Below are 20,466 nucleotides of genomic sequence, written 5' to 3' on the forward strand. Positions count from 1 at the left end.
ATTACCTACTTGGGATGCTTTTGAATTAATTAGCTATTTAGGTGATATTTTGTGTTATTGTGCACATTATGTCAGAAGTGGAATTAACCATTAATTAAAATGCTCACCATCAGAGGTCCTAAGCAGACTTTAGACAGCAACATCCTAAAGTACGTGGTTGTGACTAAAGCCAGACTCTTTGGGTTTCTTCACATTCTTTTTTTTTTTTTAAATATTTTTAAATTTTTATTTATGAGAGTAACAGACAAAAGAGAGAAAGAGGGAGGGAAGGAGGGAAGGAGAGAGAGAGAATGGACGCGCCAGGGTTTCCACAGCCACTGCAAACGAACTCCAGATGTGTGTGCCCCCCTGTGCATCTGGCTAACGTGGGTCCTGGAGAATCGAGCCTCGAACCAGGGTCCTTAGGCTTCACCGGCAAGCGCTTAACCGCTAAGCCATCTCTCCAGCCCTTCCCATTCTTTTTTATCTTCTCTAAATGGCAAGTGGAGGTGGCCCCTTAGCATCTGGCTTATCATGGCCTCGTGAGCTCCTCGATGGAGAGCAACCTGTCAGTTTTAAGAAGGAGCAGAAAGGTCATTGGAACTAAGCCTGGCTTTGTAGGATTTGTTTTGTTTTATTTCCCTAGCAAGTTCTTTGGTTTTTTTCTGTTTTTGCTGCCAAGTACGAGCAGAGTGGCTAGAAGGGGAGATGATTCAGAGATGACCAAAGACAGCTGTTAAATTCAAGGACTTTCCCAGCTGCACAGTTTGAGGCCTTAGAAGGTAGTCTTAGAATTCTTGCTCAGGGCCAAGGTGAAGTAATACAGGACTTGAACTTGATTGGAGGGGAGGCAGTGGCATAGAGTGTGTGTGTAGGTGTGCAAAGGCGTGGAGAATGAACAGGAGTTGGGTCTTCTGGCTTTCCTTAACAGTATTTTCCCAGTTGGGCTACCAGGAGCTGGCAAAAAGAGACAAGGCAAATAGAAACTTAGATGACAATGAAGTTACAACTTCAAGTGAGGAAAAAAGAAGAACGGGGCTGGATGAAGCGAAAAATAGTAAAAATAAGCTGCTACTCTTAGAAGTTTGGGGCAAAGTTTTTTTTTTCTTTTTTTTCCTGTATGAAGGGACTTATGTACCTGTGAGCAGTCATGATTCACAGCACCATGGAAACATTTTATATGTTTGTGAAACAAATGTCTAAGAGACGTCCAGCGAGTGTTATTTAAAAAACAGAGCTATCATTCATTGAAATAAAATAGCTATTATTAGCAAAATGCTGTTCTCTCACATACATTGACTCTGTTCAGAATTAAGTATTTTTACAATCTAAAGTACAAGGATGCAATTCAGAAATCACTCAACACACTTGGAAGCTCGGTGTTATAAATTGTTCTTTTGGGGGCGGGTCATTTAAATAAAATCTAAGCCTGGCAAATAACAGTTGGCACTGAACTTCTCAGCTCACCCGCTCTGGGTGGCCAGTCAGTTCTCCTTTACCAAAGTGCTAGGGCTCAATGGCATCTTCACACAATAATTAACACAACTCTATCGAGCATTCACCATCCTTGCTGTGATGATGCGACGGCCGAGAAGACCAAAGTGCTATTCACAGGAACAAGTGGGCCCAGCAGTGCCTGGGTTCCAGTGCCCTGCAAAGCGCTTGGCAACCAAATCAAAGATGGCCAAAGGCTTCGGACCCGATTCAAGATAAGAAGTCATATAAGAAATGGCTTTATTAGAAAAACATGTAGTGTACACGTGGTTAATGTCTATCACTGATATACTTCTTGGCTATTTTGTAAGTAAAATCTGGTACAGGGTTCAAACTTCTTTAGGAATTAGTGGCATTTCTTCCGGGTCTGTCGTGTGCCCGGGAGGAGTTCTCTCCCGAGGACGGATGTCCTTTGTTTCTTCCCGTTGCTATAGTTTCATCAGTAGTTTAGCATCGTCACAGCTCTCGGAGTGGGGTGTCACGCTCACACCCCGGAGTCCAGCACGGATGTGCCGCGGGAAGCTCTACAGTCCCACCACACACATGCGCGCCGCATTGCTACCTAGAAGTCATTCAATTGATGTGACGAGCAAAACCTCTGGATGAACTTTCTTCTCCTTTTTTTTCCCCCTGTTAGATGTGCAATTCCAAGCAAATGTGCGGGACTGACTTCCAGTCCCTTCTGAAACTCCTGCAAGTCTGTGCTGTCAAACGGAGACGACCACGTCGAGATAGAGTCTGTCGTAGGATTCCCTGAAGCACAGAATGAGGAGGAGGCTCAGCAAGCACGACCCGGGAAGGCACCAGTTGAACCACGACAGCTCTGTAAGACAAAAGCGCGCCGTTTTAAGCATTCACGTAACGCCCGCAGAGCATCACCTGCACGCCGTGGAGAATCCGCTCTGCATCCAAAGGCGCTTACAACACACGCGTGCCCTGGGGCTGCCTTTCAATAAACAGTGACAATCTGGAGACCAAGTGATGTGTGGAATATGGTACAGGGCTTTCAGGTGGAATATTTTTCATCAGGGTTGTTAATAACTTTTTTTGTCAATTTAATTCACCTTGACTTTGGTTGCAAAAATCAATCTATTACTTCCAAGGGAAAAAAAGATTGATCATCTTTAAGTGTTAGTTTGTTAATTGCTTTTTAAGTGCCCTTTATCATCGTCACTCTTGTCCCTGCTTAGAACTGTCTGCTGGACTCCGACAAATAGAAAAGAAAAATGTCACCTTTCAAGATAGCATTTGCACATTTTTTTCATAGAAATATGTACCTCCCCAGCAAAAATATTAAACAGCTGGGTGTGGTGGTACATAGCTTTAATCCCAGCACTCAGGAGGCAGAAGTAGGAGGAATGCTGAGAGTTCGAGGCCACCCTGAGTCTACATAGTGAATTCTAGATCAGATTGGGCTAGAGTGAGACCCTACCTCAAAAACAAGAGCAACAACAACAAAACCCCACAAAACAAAACAAAACAAAACAAAACTATTGAACAGGAGGTGGAGAGATGGCTTAGTGGTTAAGCCACTTGCCTGCAAAGCCAAAGGATGCATGGTTTTTAAAAATTAATTAATTGGGCTGGAGAGATGGCTTAGCGGTTAAGTGTTTGCCTGTGAAGCCTAAGGACCCCGGTTCGAGGCTCGGTTCCCCAGGTCCCACGTTAGCCAGATGCACAAGGGGGCGCACGCGTCTGGAGTTCGTTTGCAGTGGCTGGAGGCCCTGGCGCGCCCATTCTCTCTCTCTCTCTGTCTCTTCCTCTCTTTGTCTGTCGCTGTTAAATAAATAAATAAAAATAAACAAACAAAAAAACTTTAAAAATTAATTAATTAATTTAAGAGCGACAGACAGAGAGAGAAAGAGGGGGAGAGAGAGAGACAGAATGGGCGCACCAAGGCCTCCAGCCGCAAACGAAATACAGACGCGTGCGGCCCCTTGTGCATCTGTGGGTCCTGGGGAATCAAGCCTTGAACCGGGGTCCTTAGGCTTCACAGGCAAGTGCTTAATGGCTAAGCCATCTCTCCAGCCCAGGATGCACGTCTGATTCCCCAGTAACCACATAAAGCCAGATGTACAAAGTGGCACATGCGTCTGGAGTTCGTTTGCTGTGGTTAGGGGCCCTGGAGTGCCCAGTCTCTCTGTCTTATCTACCTCTTTCTCTTTTTCTCTCTCATATAAATAAATAAAATATTAAAAAATATTAAACAGTAACCATTGTAAAACAAAAATGGAAAATGGAAAAATAAAATAAAGCATAAAAATCAATCATAATTTTACTCCTAGAGAGATCACTGTGAGTATTTTGGTTTATTTCTTTTTTATTAATTCTACCAGCATGAATGGTTATGCATGGTTGTGAACGGTTAAGAGTGATGCCAATGTGCAAAGCCATCCAAACAGGCCGCTTTGCTGCCATCTGATTCGATGGTACCAAGAATCTGCTTCTTCGAGAAAGTCCTGCCATGAACTGAGGACTCTAACACGACATTCACCTGTGGCTGCTCCTGGCTGCTGTCTGGAGCTCCAGGCACCATGAGCTAAGGGTCTGTACCTGCCCATCAACCCCAAGGCTTGGCATAAAGAGCTCACCAGTGGTTGCTGGGACAACCTTGCTAGTCTAGCATCATTTATCAGTTCCAAACGAGGCAAATAAGTTTGTTTCCTCCCCTGTCTCCCTCCCTTCCTCCTTCCCCAGAGGTTCATATTTTCTCTTTGCACTTCTAGAAAATGTTCATGCTGTCTTAATCTTTAAAAGCCAACCTAAGGATCTCCACACTGCTGCTTTGATTCCATCCATAATTCATATGGCCAAAAAGAACTCTCTATGCTCAGGATGGAAATCAGAAAACTGACTGGTAAAAAAAAGAAAGAAAGAAAGGAAGGAAGGAAGGAAGGGAGGGAGGGAGGGAGGGAGGGAGGGAGGGAGGGAGGGAGGGAAACGGTACCACAAAGCCTTTCTTCTATTGCCTGCTCCCAGAAGCAGCCTGTCTCCTCTCAGTTACTAACTACATCTGAAAAGGCAGACATGTTACTCCACAGTAGGAAGAAAAGACATGCATCCCACGGGCACTTTTCTGCAAAGCTGTCTTTTGTGCTCTTCCTGGATTCGTATAATCCAAACGCCCCGAGAAGCTGTGACCTCCGGGTCTGTCCTGATGTTCTCTGTGATGACACTTTAGGTACTTTCTGCTTCTATATTAACCACATGCTCTGGATTTCTGATGGCAATTTTATTAGACAAGATGAAGCAATTAAAAGAATGAAGACAAGGCAGTAAGATCTAGACATATGCATGCTCTGTGGCAGAGAGAGAGAGAGAAAGAGAGAGAGGGAACACTTTGACTTTAAGCACATTCTAGCACTTGACAGAAGACAGGAGATGTCTGACAACATGGTCCGTGTGACAACGACATTTTCTAAATCTCAGTGATTTTGATTTATGGGAACTACGGCAACACACATGTAGCAACCAACTTGTCCTTGGCTCTCCTTAAGCTGAAGAATTTGTCAAAAACTGCCAAAGCAAACCATTCATTTCCTCAGAGTGGTAAAATTATCCCCTCTATACAGGTTCAGATGAAATCTCTAAAAATACACCATAATTATTCTTTACTGGTTAGTTTGCCTTTTTTTTTTTTTTTTTTTAAACTGTGTCTCTCTGAAAAGTCAAATCCACCTTTTGGTAAATTCACACAACTCAATCAACACAGTGTTCTTGGAAATCACCTTTTTTTTTTTCAGAAAGTAAAAGGTCAGAGACAGAGGGACAGCTACATTTCCCCACTAAAGGCCCTAGCCTAGGCTCTCGCTAAGAAGCAGGAAATAAATGCCTTGCTTAAACATCAAATCTGCTCAGTTACACGGCCAACCCAACTCAGTGCGACGTGTCATAAGCGAATGACCAGAATCCCGATCCATTGAAATGTCTGTGTCCTTACTCCTTTTTCTTTGGTTTTTCAAGGTAGGGTTTCACTCTAGCCCAGACTGACCTGGAATTCACTATGGAGTCTCAGGGTGGCCTGGAACTCTCCATGATCCTCCTACCTCTGCCTCCCCAGTGCTGGGATTCAAGGCGTGCGCCACCACGCCGGGCCCTGGCTCCTTTTAGCTGTCAGGTGGGGCAGTTTCCTACGGTCCTTCTTCCCTTTGTTCCTCTGGAGGAAACAGAACTTTGCATTGCAAGGAAGGCCTATACAACGGGCCCGCTGTGTCTCTCAGGCGCCCGTGCCAATGCCCTAACCAGCATCTCTTAATTCAATGGGAACTTGTTTATCTTCTTGGGGTCTCCTTCCAGAAGCACCGTTAGACCTTTCGCCGGTTCTTTCCCTTCAATGCCACTACATTTTCAGTCTGGATCACCTTCCTACAGGTACCATCTGGCTCCAGGCACAACCCTCTGTTAAGTACTGATAATTTAACACCACCGTTTCCATTCTCTTGCAAGGAGCAGCTAGCTGGCCCATGAGTCCCAGACCAACGTTCTGCTCGCTTCCCTCCACAAGAATGGGCCTTGCAGATCTGACCCCACATGGCATTACTTCACTTCTTAGACACAGACTGCTTCTTAATAGCCCACACCTGTTAAACCTGCCCTCTGTTCTCCTGGTAACCATTAGTCAAGTTGCCCACTTTAGCCAGGCCCCTCAATCTTTTGAGGGACAGTGCAGCCTCAAATTTAATGCTGAGCACTTCAAAATCTTTATATTCTCACACAAAACCTGCTGCAGGGGTCTCTCTCTCTCTCTCTCTCTCACACACCCACACACACACACACACACACACACACACACACACACACACACACACACGGCAATACAAATTTGAGAATAAAGATAGAATGCATTTCCGAATATACAAAAGATACAACAATGTTCCCAAATATAATTTATTTTTATTTTTATTTTTTGAGGTAGGGTCTCACTCTAGCCCAGGCTGACCTGGGATTCACTATGGAGCCTCAGGGTGGCTTCAAATTCATGGCGATCTTCCTATCTCTGCCTCCTGAGTGCTGGGATTAAAGGCGTGCACCACCACGCCAGCTCTCAAATTGATATTGTTTATTTATTTGAAAGTGACATACAGAGAGAAAGAGGCAGATAGAGACAGAGAGACACAGAGAAAGAGAGGGAGAAAATGCGCCCACCAAGGTCTCCAGCCATTGCAGACTAACTCCAGATGTGTGCGCCCCCTTGTGCATCTGGCTAACGTGGGTCCTGGGGAATTGAGCCTCAAACCGGGGTCCTTAGGCTTCACAGGCAAGCACTTAACCGCTAAGCCACCTCTCTAGCCCTATGTGATGTTTTTAAAAGAAAGCATCACCATACTGTCTCAACTCACTGAGACTCTCAAAGCAAACACTGTACGAAGAAAAATGGTTTTTACAAATATTCTTACATTAGGGAAAAAGTGATTTTATTTTTGGCAGGTGACTTTGAAAATCCAGGTCAGGAAATACCGAGAAATTTCTGACATGATTCCAAGTACCCAAAGTGAAACTAAAACAGCTCCTGTGGCCCAGGGCTCCACATGAGCCAGTGGGATTGGTACAGGACCCAAGTAACGCCCTCAAAGTCAGCAATGGCTCCAGTGTGCAAGCACTTATCCATGCAATCTATCTTGCTAGGCAAGGCATTCTAATATGCTTTTGGGGGGACAGCTATAAAATCCTGGTAAAAAAAAAGTGCAGGGAGTTTAGTACTTTGAGAGGTAGCTTAAAAACCACTGACCTTGAGCCGGGCATGGTGGCGCACGCCTTTAATCCCAGTACTCCGGGGGCAGAGGTAGGAGGATCACCGTGAGTTGGAGGCCACTCTGAGACTACATAGTGAATTCCAGGTCAGCCTGGACTAGAGTGAAACCCTACCTCAAACAAACAAACAAAACCACTGATCTTTATGATGATTAAAAATCAAGACTAGGGCTAGAGAGATGGCTTAGTGGTTAAACGCTTGCCTGTAAAGCCTAAGAACCCTGGTTCAAGGCTCGGTTCCCCAGGACCCATGTTAGCCAGATGCACAAGGGGGCGCACGCGTCTGGAGTTCGTTTGCAGTGGCTGGAGACCCTGGCGCGCCCATTCTCTCTATCTATCTGCCTCTTTCTCTGTTGCTCTCAAATAAATAAATAAAAATAAACAAAAAATTAAAAAAAATTGTTAAAAAAAATCAAGACTGGAGCTGTGGGAGGCGACTCAGTGGTTACAAGCACTGTAAGAGCTTAAAAAGTCTGCTGGCCTGGGTTTGATTTCCCAGTACGCAGATACAGTCAGATGTACAATGTGGCACGTGTATCTGAAATTCATTTGCAGTGGCAAGAGGCCCTGGTGTGCCCATATTCACTCCTCCTCTCTCTTGTGCAAATAAATCAATCTCAAAAGAAATAAAGATATTTTTTAAAGTCTTTAGTCAGGCATGAGGATGTATCTTATTATTGTAGGTACTTGGAAGACTCAGGCAGGAAGATGACCACAGGCTAGCCTGGGTCACACAGGGAAGACCCTATCTGTTAAAACCAAAACAAAAGAAACTCAAGGCTTCTTAAAAACAACAAGTAGAACTGTGGGCATTGTGGCACACGCCTTTCACCTTAGCACTTGGGTGGCAGAGTTGATTCATATAAAATGCTTAGAGTACTGGGCTGCATAGCTAAAAGTTATTGAGAAAATAGCTTTATAGAACTTTTAGATTTGCAATTGATAGATGATCGTAAAGTCATAAAGAATGTGGAGTTCTGCTGCAGATTTTTCGGGGAGGACGGGAAAAGACTTGCAATATTTCACACTTCTCAGTAACCTATGTTTGTGTATTCATATGCTCACAAAAGCACTTCTTTATAATAGAAGCCTAGATATTTCAATTCTGACATCAATCAAGTAGTTATGCAGAAGGAAATGAAGCAAGCATTTGGTGGGTGCCAATAATACTCTGAAAAAGTATCTAAAATGCCAAAATTTAACTTTTCCGCCCTGAAAATCATCTCGGTGAATTACAATTATTATTTTGTTTCATTTGACAATGACAGGCATAAAGTTTAGGCAGAAACCTTTTTTTTTTTTTCAAGGTAGGGTCTCACTCTAGCCCAGGCTGGCTTCTTGAACTCACAGCGATTCTCCTACTTGTGCCTCCCAAGTGCTGGCATTAAAGGCGTGCACTACCATGCCTGGCAGAAAACTTTTAGCATCTATATAGATATGAATGAGAATATATAACCAACAACCAATCACAGAGAGGGAGCCTTTTTTTTTTAACAAAAAAGAAAGCAAAACTGGTGCTAAGTGCTCTTTTCTGCTGCTCATTTCAAAGAGACAATTCCGTTGTGTATGTGGGCATGATAAGCACAGAGAATGGGCACTGACTGACACCCGTTCTCGTTCAGTCAAGCCAGATGCCAATCTCTGCGGAGCTGTCCATGGACTTACAAGATGCCTGCAAGATGCTCAGGTTTTCTGCAGCGAGTAAGGCTGCGCTGTGGTTTGGATTAAGTGTCTTTTAAAGACAGATTCATACACGGGAAGCGTGGTCCTGATGGTGGGAATGTAAGGCAAGACCTTTGAGAGGTGGGATCCAGTGGGGACACCATGTGTCACGACATCTTCATCAGAGCCTAGCTGATGCTGGCGTCGTGCCCCTGAACCTATGTGCCAAACAATTCTCTTTTCCTTATGAAGTATGTAGCCTCAGGTAGTTTGTTGGGATAATGAAAAATTAATTAAATAGTTTAGGATGGTTATTGTTATTGGTGTCTTCCCTGCCTTAAACTGATCAATAAATATGTGTCTGATATATGTTAGAGACCGCAACCAGAGACTTTATTAGGGGATAATATTATCAGACACCTGCTGCTGTTGTTTTAAAAAATATCTTTATTTTCCGGGCGTGGTGGCGCACACTTTGAATCCCAGCACTTGGGAGGCAGAGGTAGAAGGATCGCCGTGAGTTCAAGGCCACCCTGAGACTACATAGTAAACTCTAGGTCAGCCTGAGTTAGAGTGAAACTCTATCTCAAAAAACCAAATAAATTTTAAAAAATTATTTATTTATATGCAAGGGGAGAGAGAGAGAGAGAGAGAGAGAGAGAGAGAGCCTCCAGTCACCACAAATGAACTCCAGATGCATGCACCATTTTGTGCATCTGGCTTTACATGGGGGAATCAAACCTGGGTCATTAGGCATTGCAGGCAAGCGCCTCAGCTGCTGAGCCATTTCTCCAGCCCACCTGCTGCTGTTTTTAAACACCACTAGGGAAAAAACAAAACAAAACAAAAAAAAAACCCCTCTATTCCTAGCCGACGGGAAAGACCATGTTCTGCAAGGCTGCACAGACCACTTAGCAACCTGTGGCCATCAGCTGGAAAATTGTTCTAACATGTTGGGGAGACTCACATCAACGGGCACTTTGCTATGCAAAGAAGCAACAGCCTTTAGTTTCCACTGTGACACAAGGAAAGTGGATTAAAGCTGGTATACGACGTGGTCCCACAGTGCTGTTTCAAAGGCAATCGTAGCTGATTCTAACAGCTGCTGATGGTGCTTTTCCTTACCAGAAACAAATGTCTCCAGAAGGACAGAAAAGAGAGGGCTTATGCTGGTGGTACCATCATTTTGCTTCATAACAGAGACCGAGCCCCCAAGTTTGGTAGAGCTCAAACCTACTCCAGCTGCAATGCCAACTCGCTGAGACAATCCAGTTTGTCATTAATTATATAAGACACTCATCTATCATGTGCACACACTTTGCAGTTAGGGGAAAGCTGATGTTGTCCAAGACCCAGGGCTAATTTTGTTTTATTGCTTTGAATGTTCTGAACATTTATTTTCAAGTCAAGGAGGTTAGCATGGTTATTACTTCAATTATCAGCCTGTCAGAAATTTTCCTGTCCACAATGGAATATCTCATTTTAGAACACAACTTTTTCTTTGTTCATCCAAAGGTTTTAAACCACATATACACCTCTGACACTAATTTGTGTGTTAAAATAGTAGAATCCCAGTTATTTTAAAAAGGAGTCTCGGGCTGTGCGTGGTGGCGCACACCTTTAATCCCAGCACTCTGCCAGGAGGCAGAGGTAGGAAAATCACCATGAGTTCAAGGCCAGCCTGAGACTACATAGTGAATTCCATGCCAGCTTGGGCTACAATGAGACCTTTCATCAAAAACAAAAAAATACCCAAAAAACAAAAACCAGAAACGAGAATTAACTAGCTGAGTGTGGGCTGACAAGACTTGACATGACAGCAACCAGCCTAAATTAACTCAGAAACTCTAGGGGTCAGGGTGAGATGGAATACGTTCAAGAAAAACAACTGTGAGGCTGCCACTCAGAAGGTAAAGGGGTTTGTCTGCAAAGCCTGCTGGCCCAGGTTTGAGTCTGCAGTACCCATGTAAAGCCAGATACACAAAGCGGCACAAGTGTCTGGGACTTGTTTGCATCAGCAAAAGGTCCTGGAGTGCCCATTCTCTCTCTAATAAACAAATAAAAATATAAAAAAGAAAAACAAGTATGTTTTCCTTTTTAATATATTTTATTTATTTATTTGAGAGACAGAAAGAGGCAGAGAGAGAGACAATAGTCTCCAGCCACTGCAAACGTACTCCAGATGTATGCATCCCCTTGTAAGGTAAGGACTCAATAAACCACCTCTCCAGCCCTATGGTTGATATTTTTTAAAATTTTTGTTTATTTTTATTTATTTGAGAGCAACAGACAGATAAGAGAGAGAAAGAGACACAGAGAGAATGGGTGTGCCAAGGCCTCCAGCCACTGCAAACAAACTCCAGATACATGCACCCTTGTGCATCTAGCTAACGTGGGTCCTGGGGAATCAAGCCTCGAACTGGGGTCCTTAGGCTTCATGAGCAAGCGCTTAACCACTAAGCTATCTCTCCAGCCCTGATTTTTTTTGTTTGTTTGTTTTTTCGAGGTAGGGTCTCACTGTAGCCCAGGCTGACCTGAATTCACTATGGAGTCTCAGGGTGGCCTCGAACTCACAGCAATTCTCCTACCTCTTCCTCCTGAGTGCTGGGATTAAAGGCATGTGCCACCATGCCTAGCCAGCCCTGATTTTTTTTTTTTTTTGAAGCTAGTGCTTTTTTTTTTTCTTTCTTTTTTGGTGCATTTATTTATTTATTTATTTATTTATTTATTTTATTTGAGAGAGAGAGAGAGAGAGAGAGAGAGAGAGAGAGAGAGGGCAGAGAGACAAATGGGTGTGCCAGGGCCTCCAGATACTGCAAATGAACTCCAGACACGTGTGCCCCCTTGTGCATCTGGCTAACATGGGTCCTGGGGAATCGAGCCTTGAACTGGGGTCCTTAGGCTTCACAGGCAAGTGCTTAACCACTAAGCCATCTCTCCAGCCCTGATTTTTAAAAATATTATTTTATTTTATTTATTTGACAGAAAGTGGGGAGAGAGAGAGAGAGAGGATGGGCACGCCAGGGCCTCCAGCCACTGTAAACGAACTCCAGATGTGTGCGCCCCCTTGTGCATCTGGCTTACTTGGGTCCTGGGGAATAGAATCTAGGTCTTTTGGCTTTGCAGGCAAACGCCTTAACTGCTAAGCCATCCCTCCACCCCCCTGTGGTTATTTTTACTGGCATGTGAATGCTTACGTGAAAGTAATCTGCTATGGTGAGAATTCTCCACATAAACTCCCTAAACATCAGTGCCACAAATTTATCTCGTAACATGTTTGACAGCAAAACAAAATGAAATTTCTTACCTGTATGATAAAATGTGAGAAAAAATAAAAGCACTCCCATGAACATATTACTTAAAAAAGTGACAACTCCACAAGTAATTCCTTCTGGTACTGGGTAGACAGTTTCCACAAAAAGCTCAAAAAATATCGGCACACTGCTATTCAAGAACACTCCCAGAAGAATGCAGGATGCGTACAGAGTCACTGAAAGGGAAACACACACATTTCAGTCCCGCAGCAGCAGCAGCAATGACTCACAGCTGACAGGTCCTCTGGATAGTCTCTGTCCTAAGGACCAACTTTGGCATCCCATGTCTTTCCAGAGATGGCTGATAAAGGTGATGGCACCCGCCATGGCTTGGCTCGGCTTTTCTGGAGTGAGTATGAAAAAGTTTTGTTGCGGAATGATTGACTGCAAGTTTCTTTGCTTTACCTTTCTGTTATATTACTTCAGAGCACGAAAACAATTTAAGTATGATTAAAATGATATGTTTCTTTCTGGTCACAGGTTCGGCAAATAGAGGGAATGATGATACAATGTACCACTTAGTTCGAAATCTAGTCTCGGCCAGGCGTGGTGGCGCACACCTTTAGTCCCAGCCTTTGGGAGGCAGAGGTGGGAGGATTGTAATGAGTTCAAGGCCACCCTGAGACAACATAGTGAATTTCAAGTCAACCTGGGCTAGAGCGAGACCCTACCTCGAAAAACCAACCAACCAAACAAAAACATCTAGTCTTATTTTACCATTTAAAAGAGAACTTAGAAATTAAACTTAAATATAAGAAACATGAAATGCTGCTAAAAATTACACATGTGGCGCTGGAGAGATGGCTTAGTGGTTAAAGTACTTGTCTGTGAAGCCTAAGGACCCAGGTTTGATTCCCCAGAACCCACATAAGCCAGATACACATGGTGGCGCATATGTCTAGAGTTTGCAGTGGCTGGAGCCCCAGTGTACCCATTCTATTTTTCTCTCAAATAACTAAATAAATAAGCAAATAAATAAACTACACATGTGTACAGACAGGTTTATGAAAGTTTTTGAGAACAAAATAAATTTCTATAGAAACACAATAGAATTAGTCTTCAATTTTGGGCCACCAGTTTCTTTTTAAATAAGGAACCAGGGGCCAGAGGGATGGCTTACAGGTTAAAGCACTTGCCTACAAAGCCAAAGGACCTAAGTTAGATTCTCTTGGACCCACATAAGATAGATGCACAAGGTAGCACATGCATTTGGAGTTTGTATCCAGCAGCTAGAGGCTCTGGTATACCATTCTTCTCTCTCTGTCTGCCTCTTACTCTCCCTTCTCTCTAACAAATAAAGAACTATTTCACTCCAAATATACAAATTAGTAGTATTCAGAGCCAAGCATAGTGATACAACACTGTGAAATCTGTTGAAAAAAAGAGGCTGTATTCTTTTTCTTTTTTTCATTCATACATTTGTATTATTTTTGAACAAGACTGAGCTGATACACATTACATCATGAACTGGGGAAGGGTCCACGATGACCCACCACTCCCTACTACTGGCTACTGGCACTGAATGATTTCTAGGGTGATGGAGTCACGTTCCTCAGTGATGTAGCCACTGTTAAGTTGTCCATGGTTCAGTAAAATAACCCCCACCCACGCCCATGGAAGTGACCCTAATTAAACTCAGTAGCTCAACAGAGAGAGACAGAGAGGGGGAAAGGAAGGAAGGAAAGAGAAAGAAAGCTGTATTTTTACTTTTAAAAATAGCTTCTTGGGCTGGAGAGATGACTTAGCAGTTAAGTACTTGGCTGTGAAGTCTAAGAACCCTGGTTTGAGGCTCAATTCCCCAGGACCCACGTTAGCCAGATGCACAAGGGGGTGCACGTGTCTGAAGTTTGTTTGCAGTGGCTGGAGGCTCTGGTGTGCCCATTCCCTCTCTCTGCTACTTTCCTTCTCTTTCTGTCGCTCTCAAATAAATAAATAAATAAAACTAAAAAATTTTAAATAGTTACTTTTTATTTATTTGAGAGAGAGAGAATGGGCATGACAGAGCCTCTAGCCACTATAAACGAACTCCAGAGGTGTGTGGCCCCTTGTGCAAGTGGCTTACATGGGTCCTGGGGACTTGAACCTGGGTCCTTTGGCTTTGTACACAAAAGCCTTAACTGCTAAGCTATCTCTCTTCAACCCTGTATTCCTTTTTTTTTTGGTTTTTCAAGGGAGGGTCTCACTCTAGCCCAGGCTGACCTGGAATTCACTATGTAGTCTCAGGGTGGCCTCGAACTCACAGTGATCCTTCTACCTCTGTCTCCCAAGTGCTGGGATTAAAGGCATGCGCCACCATGTCTGGCAAGAAAATATTTTTGATAAAAACATTTTTCAAGAAAAACTGCTAACAGAAGCTGTACAGCGTAAGGGAATTATATGCCAACTCTCTTATATTACTTATAGACATATCAAATCACCAGATTTGATATGTCTATAAATAATAAAATTTATAATAAATAATTTACCACAGCTAATTATAATCATGAGCAGTCTTTGATATTATCAAAGGGGCAAACAAATAATAGCATCTACTGATTTCTAGTAGAATTTCTCTAACCTCACTGCTGCTTCTCCCCCCTCAATGACTTTAGCCTTCCACAATGATAAAATATTTAGCATAGTCTAATAATGTAAATAGCTGGCAATTATTTTGGCTTCCCTTTATTTCTTTAAATAGATATGGATATAAAATGAAAGAACAAAATAACTTAGTGAACAGTCCATCCTGTTGGCTAACGTAATGGCCATATTATTCAGTTATACAGAAAGTGTTGTACAATAGCTAGCATTAACAACATGTCACAATTTTCCTAAGATTCTTAAAACAAACCTCAACGTAACATCCCGGGATCACTATCCACTGGTTAGACATTGATCACACCAATCAACCAGCATATTCTACTTACACATGACTCATCAGTGAAGGACTGGAATGCCACTGGTAGCTTTTTACAGTGTATTCCATTTCCAAAACCCTGCACAGTCATGTATTGATTAGTCAGTGATAATCAGTATAGAAAGGACTATGGTTTAATCCCAGCACTCAGGAGACAGAGGTAGGAGGATTGCCATGAGTTCGCGGCCACGCTGAGACTACATAGTGAATTACAGGTCAGTCTGAGCTACAGTGAGACCCTACCTCATAAAACAGAACAAAACAAAAAAGAAAAGAAAGGACTATGCGCCTAAACACATGTGAGCCTAGGAGTTTAAAACAAGAAAAGTCCTGGGCTGGAGAGATGGCTTAGCGGTTAAGCGCTTGCCTGTGAAGCCTAAGGACCCGGTTCGAGGCTCGGTTCCCCAGGTCCCACGTTAGCCAGATGCACAAGGGGGCGCACGCGTCTGGAGTTCGTTTGCAGTGGCTGGAAGCCCTGGCGCGCCCATTCTCTCTCTCTCTCTCTATCTCTATCTGCCTCTTTCTCTATCACTCTCAAATAAATAAATAAAAAATGAAAAACAAAAAAGAAAAGAAAGGACTATGCGCCTAAACACATGTGAGCCTAGGAGTTTAAAATAAGAAAAATCCTGGGCTGGAGAGATGGCTTAGCAGTTAAGCGCTTGCCTGTGAAGCCTAAGGACCCCAGTTTGAGGCTCGGTTCCCCAGGTCCCACGTTAGCCAGATGCACAAGGGGGCGCACGCGTCTGGAGTTCGTTTGCAGAGGCTGGAAGCCCTGGCGCGCCCATTCTCTCTCTCCCTCTATCTGTCTTCCTCTCTGTGTCTGTTGCTCTCAAATAAATAAATAAAAAATGGACAAAAAACTATTTTTTTAAAAAAAGAAAACCCCTGAAGTATACGGTAAGAAAAATCACGTTGTTAAGGGCCTGCAAGTACTACTAAGCACAGCTCACAGACCGATGGATTGGACATCTGGGGAGACACTGTGAGACATAATACTTCCTCGCTGAGCACAGGAGCTCTGCAATCCTAGCGCTTGGGAGGCAGAGTTCAGAGGATTTGAGTTCAAAGCTCTCTTGGACTACATAGAGGGTTCTAAAACAACTTAGGCTGCATAGTGAAAGCTTGTCTCAAAACAACAACAAAAATCCTTACCACAAAACACAAAAAGAAACTGAAAATTTTTTAGGTTTTTATCTTTCTTTCTTTCTTTTTTTTTTTTTTTTTTTTGTTTTGTTTTTTTGAGGTAGGATCTCACTCTAGCCCAAGCTGACCTGGAACTCACTATGGAGTCTCAGGGTGGCCTCGAACTCACAGCAATCCTCCTACCTGTGCCTCCCAAGTGCTGGGATTAAAGGCGTGCGCCATCACGCCTGGCTACGTTTTTATTTCTGAAGGAGCAAATGCTCATATATGTAATTATGTTCAGGCAAATTAAAATATGATAATTGAGAGCTTGTTTAGAAGCGCACCTACTGGCATACCCTCGACCGAAGATGGTCCTCCTCTATCTGGGGAAGGTTGTCACTTCCACCGGCAGCTTCAGGAGGGACGCAAAACAGTGAGGGATGAAGGGGACATCCACCTAGCCAGCCGGATCTGGTGAATCAACCCTGGTGACCAGTTGCAGCCAGATGGCCCTAACATGCAAAATATCATGACTGAAAAATAATCATAATGGATACATTACATATGGCAAATAAAATATAATTAGAAGTAAATACTGAAAGGGACCTATTGGTATAGGGATTTGGCCAGAGAGATTTGATTTCAAGCTGGGGACATAAAGAGAACTGAGGTGTGCCAAAGGAGCAGCCAGCTTCTCTGGAAACCATCAGGGCCTGCGGCTCTCTTGGGCCTTATTTCCTGTTCACAAAGAACCCAGAATTCTGGTCTCTTAGGTGTCTGAAGTCAGGGAGCAACTTGAAAGGAGGGCCATAAATGACTGTCCCTAGCAAGACAAAAGTTCTATTGTGGTTAAACATTGCTGTTGAAACACTTAACTAGTTTATCTTCTGGTGGGTAATTTCCAAATGTCTAATCAAAATAAATGTGCTTAGTCTGTGATTCAGCAAATGTGCTTAGTCTGCGATTCAGCAATTCTATTTCTAGGAAGTAACCTTGGAGCTAGGTGGGTATAGATATACAAAAATTGCTCACTGAGATATTGTTTATAGCATGAGAAGATTAAAACAAACGAAATATCCATCAATAGGGGATTTATTGGTGAAAATTTTATAAAACATTCAAAGGAAGCCAGACCTGGTGGTGCACATCTTTAATCCCAGTACTTAAGAGGCAGAGGTAGGAGGATCGCCATGAGTTCAAGGCCACCTGAGACTACACAGTGAATTCCAGGTCAGCCTGGGCTAGAGTGAAACCCTACCTAATAAAAACAAGCCAGGCGTAGTGGTGCACACCTTTAATCTTAGCACTCAGGAGGCAGAGGTAGGAGGATCACTGTGAGTTTGAGGCCATCCTGAGACTACATAGTGAATTCCAGATCAGCCTGAGCTAGAGTGAAACCCTACCTCAAAAAAACACAAAAGCAAGAACTGGAGAGATAGCTTAGCAGTTAAGGCACTTGCTTGCAAAGTCAAAGGACTTTGGTTGGATCCCCCAGACCCGTGGGCAAATGCACAAAGGGGTGCATGTATCTGGAGTTCATCTGCAGTGGCTGGAGCCTGGTGTGCCCATTCTCTCTCTCTCTCTCTGTCAAAAAAATTAACAAAGGACCCAGGCTCAATTTTCCAGTGCCCACATAAGGCCAGAGGCTCTAGGAGGCACATGCAACTGGAGTTCGTTCACAATGACTGGAAGCCCTGGTATGCCCATATTCTCTCATTCTCTTTCTCCCAAATAAATAAATAATTATTTTATAAATAAGAAAAAAGAAAACAGAGCTGCTGGAGTTATTATTTCCATTTTATGTATGATAATATTGTTATATGTCCTACTAGGTAGGAGCTATTCATTTTCTCATATCTCTGGTCTAATAATTAATTCAGTATATTTATTCCTAGCACAACATTCAGTTCCTTCCTGTGAAAATAAACAAGCAAGCAGTCACTTCTACAACTTCCAGTTAATGTTTTTCTTCATTACTGCCTTCATTAAGTGATGAAGTGGTCAAAAACAACAACGCTGGATTGATAATGCTGAAATTATTTGCTACTGTAGAAACTGAAGGATCAAACTAATTTATATAGAAAAGACTTAACGGAATGCCTTCATGATCAGCATGGGGGTAAAAAAACCCTCTTTGTCAGGACTGATTTTCTATATTCCCCAGTGTTCTGAGGTACACAGAGAGAAGCTGGCTGCTACAACTCTGAATTTGATTTCTATTTGAATTTTCTGTTTAGAATTGGGTACATTCAATGATGAGTGTCATCTATTGAAAGTCAGGCAGACAAGATAATTTTGTGCCCATCACAGACTACATGACCACTAACTATTTCCATGACTTTCTATAACAGTGAGACTAAAATTACAACAACTCGCCTTTCCATTAGAAAGTCAAGGTGATCTAGCAAAAGAAACCCAACTGAAGTGCTGATGCGGATTTTTTTTTTTCAAAGAAGCTGATGAAATTTCACAGATCTGCAATTTAAATTGCAAAAGAACAACAGCCTGTGTAATACAAAAGACAGCTACGTTGCAGGGCTGGGGAGATGGCTCAGTGGTTAAGGCAAAAGAAGGTTAAACTGAGACGTATTCTAGGCACAAGGATTGGATCATAACTGGAAATAATTCACTTCCATGACAAACCAAATGACTAACTGTAGGGAAAGAATACTACTATGGGGCTGGAGAGATGGCTTAGCGGTTAAGGCACTTGCTTGTGAAACCTAAGGACCCAGGTTCGATTCTCCAGGTCCCACGTAAGCCAGGTGCACCATGGTGGCACACGCATCTGGAGTGCATTTGCAGTGGCTAGAGGCCTTGGTATACCCATTCTCTCTCTGTCTCTAATAAAAAATATATATAAAATCTTAAAAAAGAATACTACTACGGATGACTACATTTTTATTAACTAAAATACCCAAGCCCTTAGGCGACCAGCAGTTATAAAACAAATCCCAGAATTCCAGAGAACAAGAACTATCCCATCAGGCATCCACGGAGATTCCCAGAGATCAAAAGCAACTTCATAATCTGGGGTTTATAAATCCAAACACCTTCAAGTCCGCTTTCATATTACTACCATATGTGATCCATCTTATCAACTCTTTCTAAAAAATATTTTATTTATTTATTTGAGAGAGAAGAGAAAACAGGTGCACCAGGGCCTCCAGCCCCACAAACGAACTCCAGATGCATGCACCATCTTGTACATCTGGCTTACATGGGTCTTGGGGAATAGAACCTAGGTTTTTTGGCTTGCAGGCAAGTGTCTTAACCACTAAGCCATCTCTGCAGCCCACATCTTATCAACTCTTTGAGGCAGGTGAATTAAGGACACTGTAGTTGAAGTGATGGAAGTCCTGAAGGGTACAAAACAGCTGCTGAGATTCAGTGTAAGTTGAGGGCAATACCATCAGAGCCTCCAGCACGCTTTCTATCAAGCCACTGGGTCACACTGGGGAAAAGAAAACCCAACACCAAGGCTTGCTATTTTTTTTTTATCCTATATATTGATACAGATGGCATGATCCCCAAATCTGTATTCAACATGAACCTAGAAGTAACTGGAGCTAAGCTAGATGACAGAATAAAAAACCGGCATCCAAAGGTCACACATAAAAAGAAGAATTCTAATTATACAGACGCAAAGTAGGTGGAAAAAAAATACACTGCTTAAGTATTGGAGAGAAAACTTTGATTGGGCCTTTCTTAAACCGTTTATCAGTGGTCTATCCCACGTAGGCTGCAACAGTGAGGACACACTCTGTCTTGAACCCAGACCGCTTCTGCTATCTCGGGATTTGCAGCTCAGTGTTAAGATGGTAATTACACTCCACTCTCTCGGAAACATGCCAGACGGTGAGAGCGGAAGTGTGCAAACTCTAGGAATATCCTAAGGAGGACTCTCACCTGCTAGCGGAGGCTGAGAAGAAGAGGGATTATGTTGGTCAGTGGTACAGATAGAATCCACAGGATGTAGTGACTGTAGAAACGGAGGGGGTGGGGCTGGAGAGATGGCTTAGCGGTTAAGGCGTTTGCCTGCAAAGCCAAAGGATCACAGTTCGATTCTCCAGGACCCATGTAAGCCAGATGCACAACGGGGCGCACGTATCTGGAGTTTGTTTGTTAGTGGCTGAAGGCCCTGGCGTGCCCATTCTCTCCCTCTGTGAGTCTTTCTCTCTCTCAAATAAAATATATTTTAAAAAAAGAAATGGAGGGCTGGAGAGATGGCTTAGCGGTTAA

The 20,466-nt window shown here is 43.1% G+C and overlaps 1 protein-coding gene across 1 annotated transcript in view; it reads right to left on the minus strand.

Moving 5' to 3' along the window:
* Positions 1–1,696: 1,696 nt before the first annotated feature.
* Positions 1,697–20,466, minus strand: part of Slc49a4 (solute carrier family 49 member 4) — an 86,405-nt gene continuing 67,635 nt past the window's right edge. The window contains exons 8-9 of the mRNA XM_004663928.2: positions 12,194–12,376; positions 1,697–2,296 (exon numbers count right to left, since the gene is read on the minus strand). Of these exons, the coding sequence (XP_004663985.2) occupies positions 2,181–2,296; positions 12,194–12,376 (299 nt within the window). The 3' untranslated portion in view covers positions 1,697–2,180. The remainder of the gene's footprint in view (positions 2,297–12,193; positions 12,377–20,466) is intronic.

Source organism: Jaculus jaculus, chromosome 4, assembly GCF_020740685.1.
Source record: "Jaculus jaculus isolate mJacJac1 chromosome 4, mJacJac1.mat.Y.cur, whole genome shotgun sequence".
Classification (NCBI taxonomy): domain Eukaryota; kingdom Metazoa; phylum Chordata; class Mammalia; order Rodentia; family Dipodidae; genus Jaculus; species Jaculus jaculus.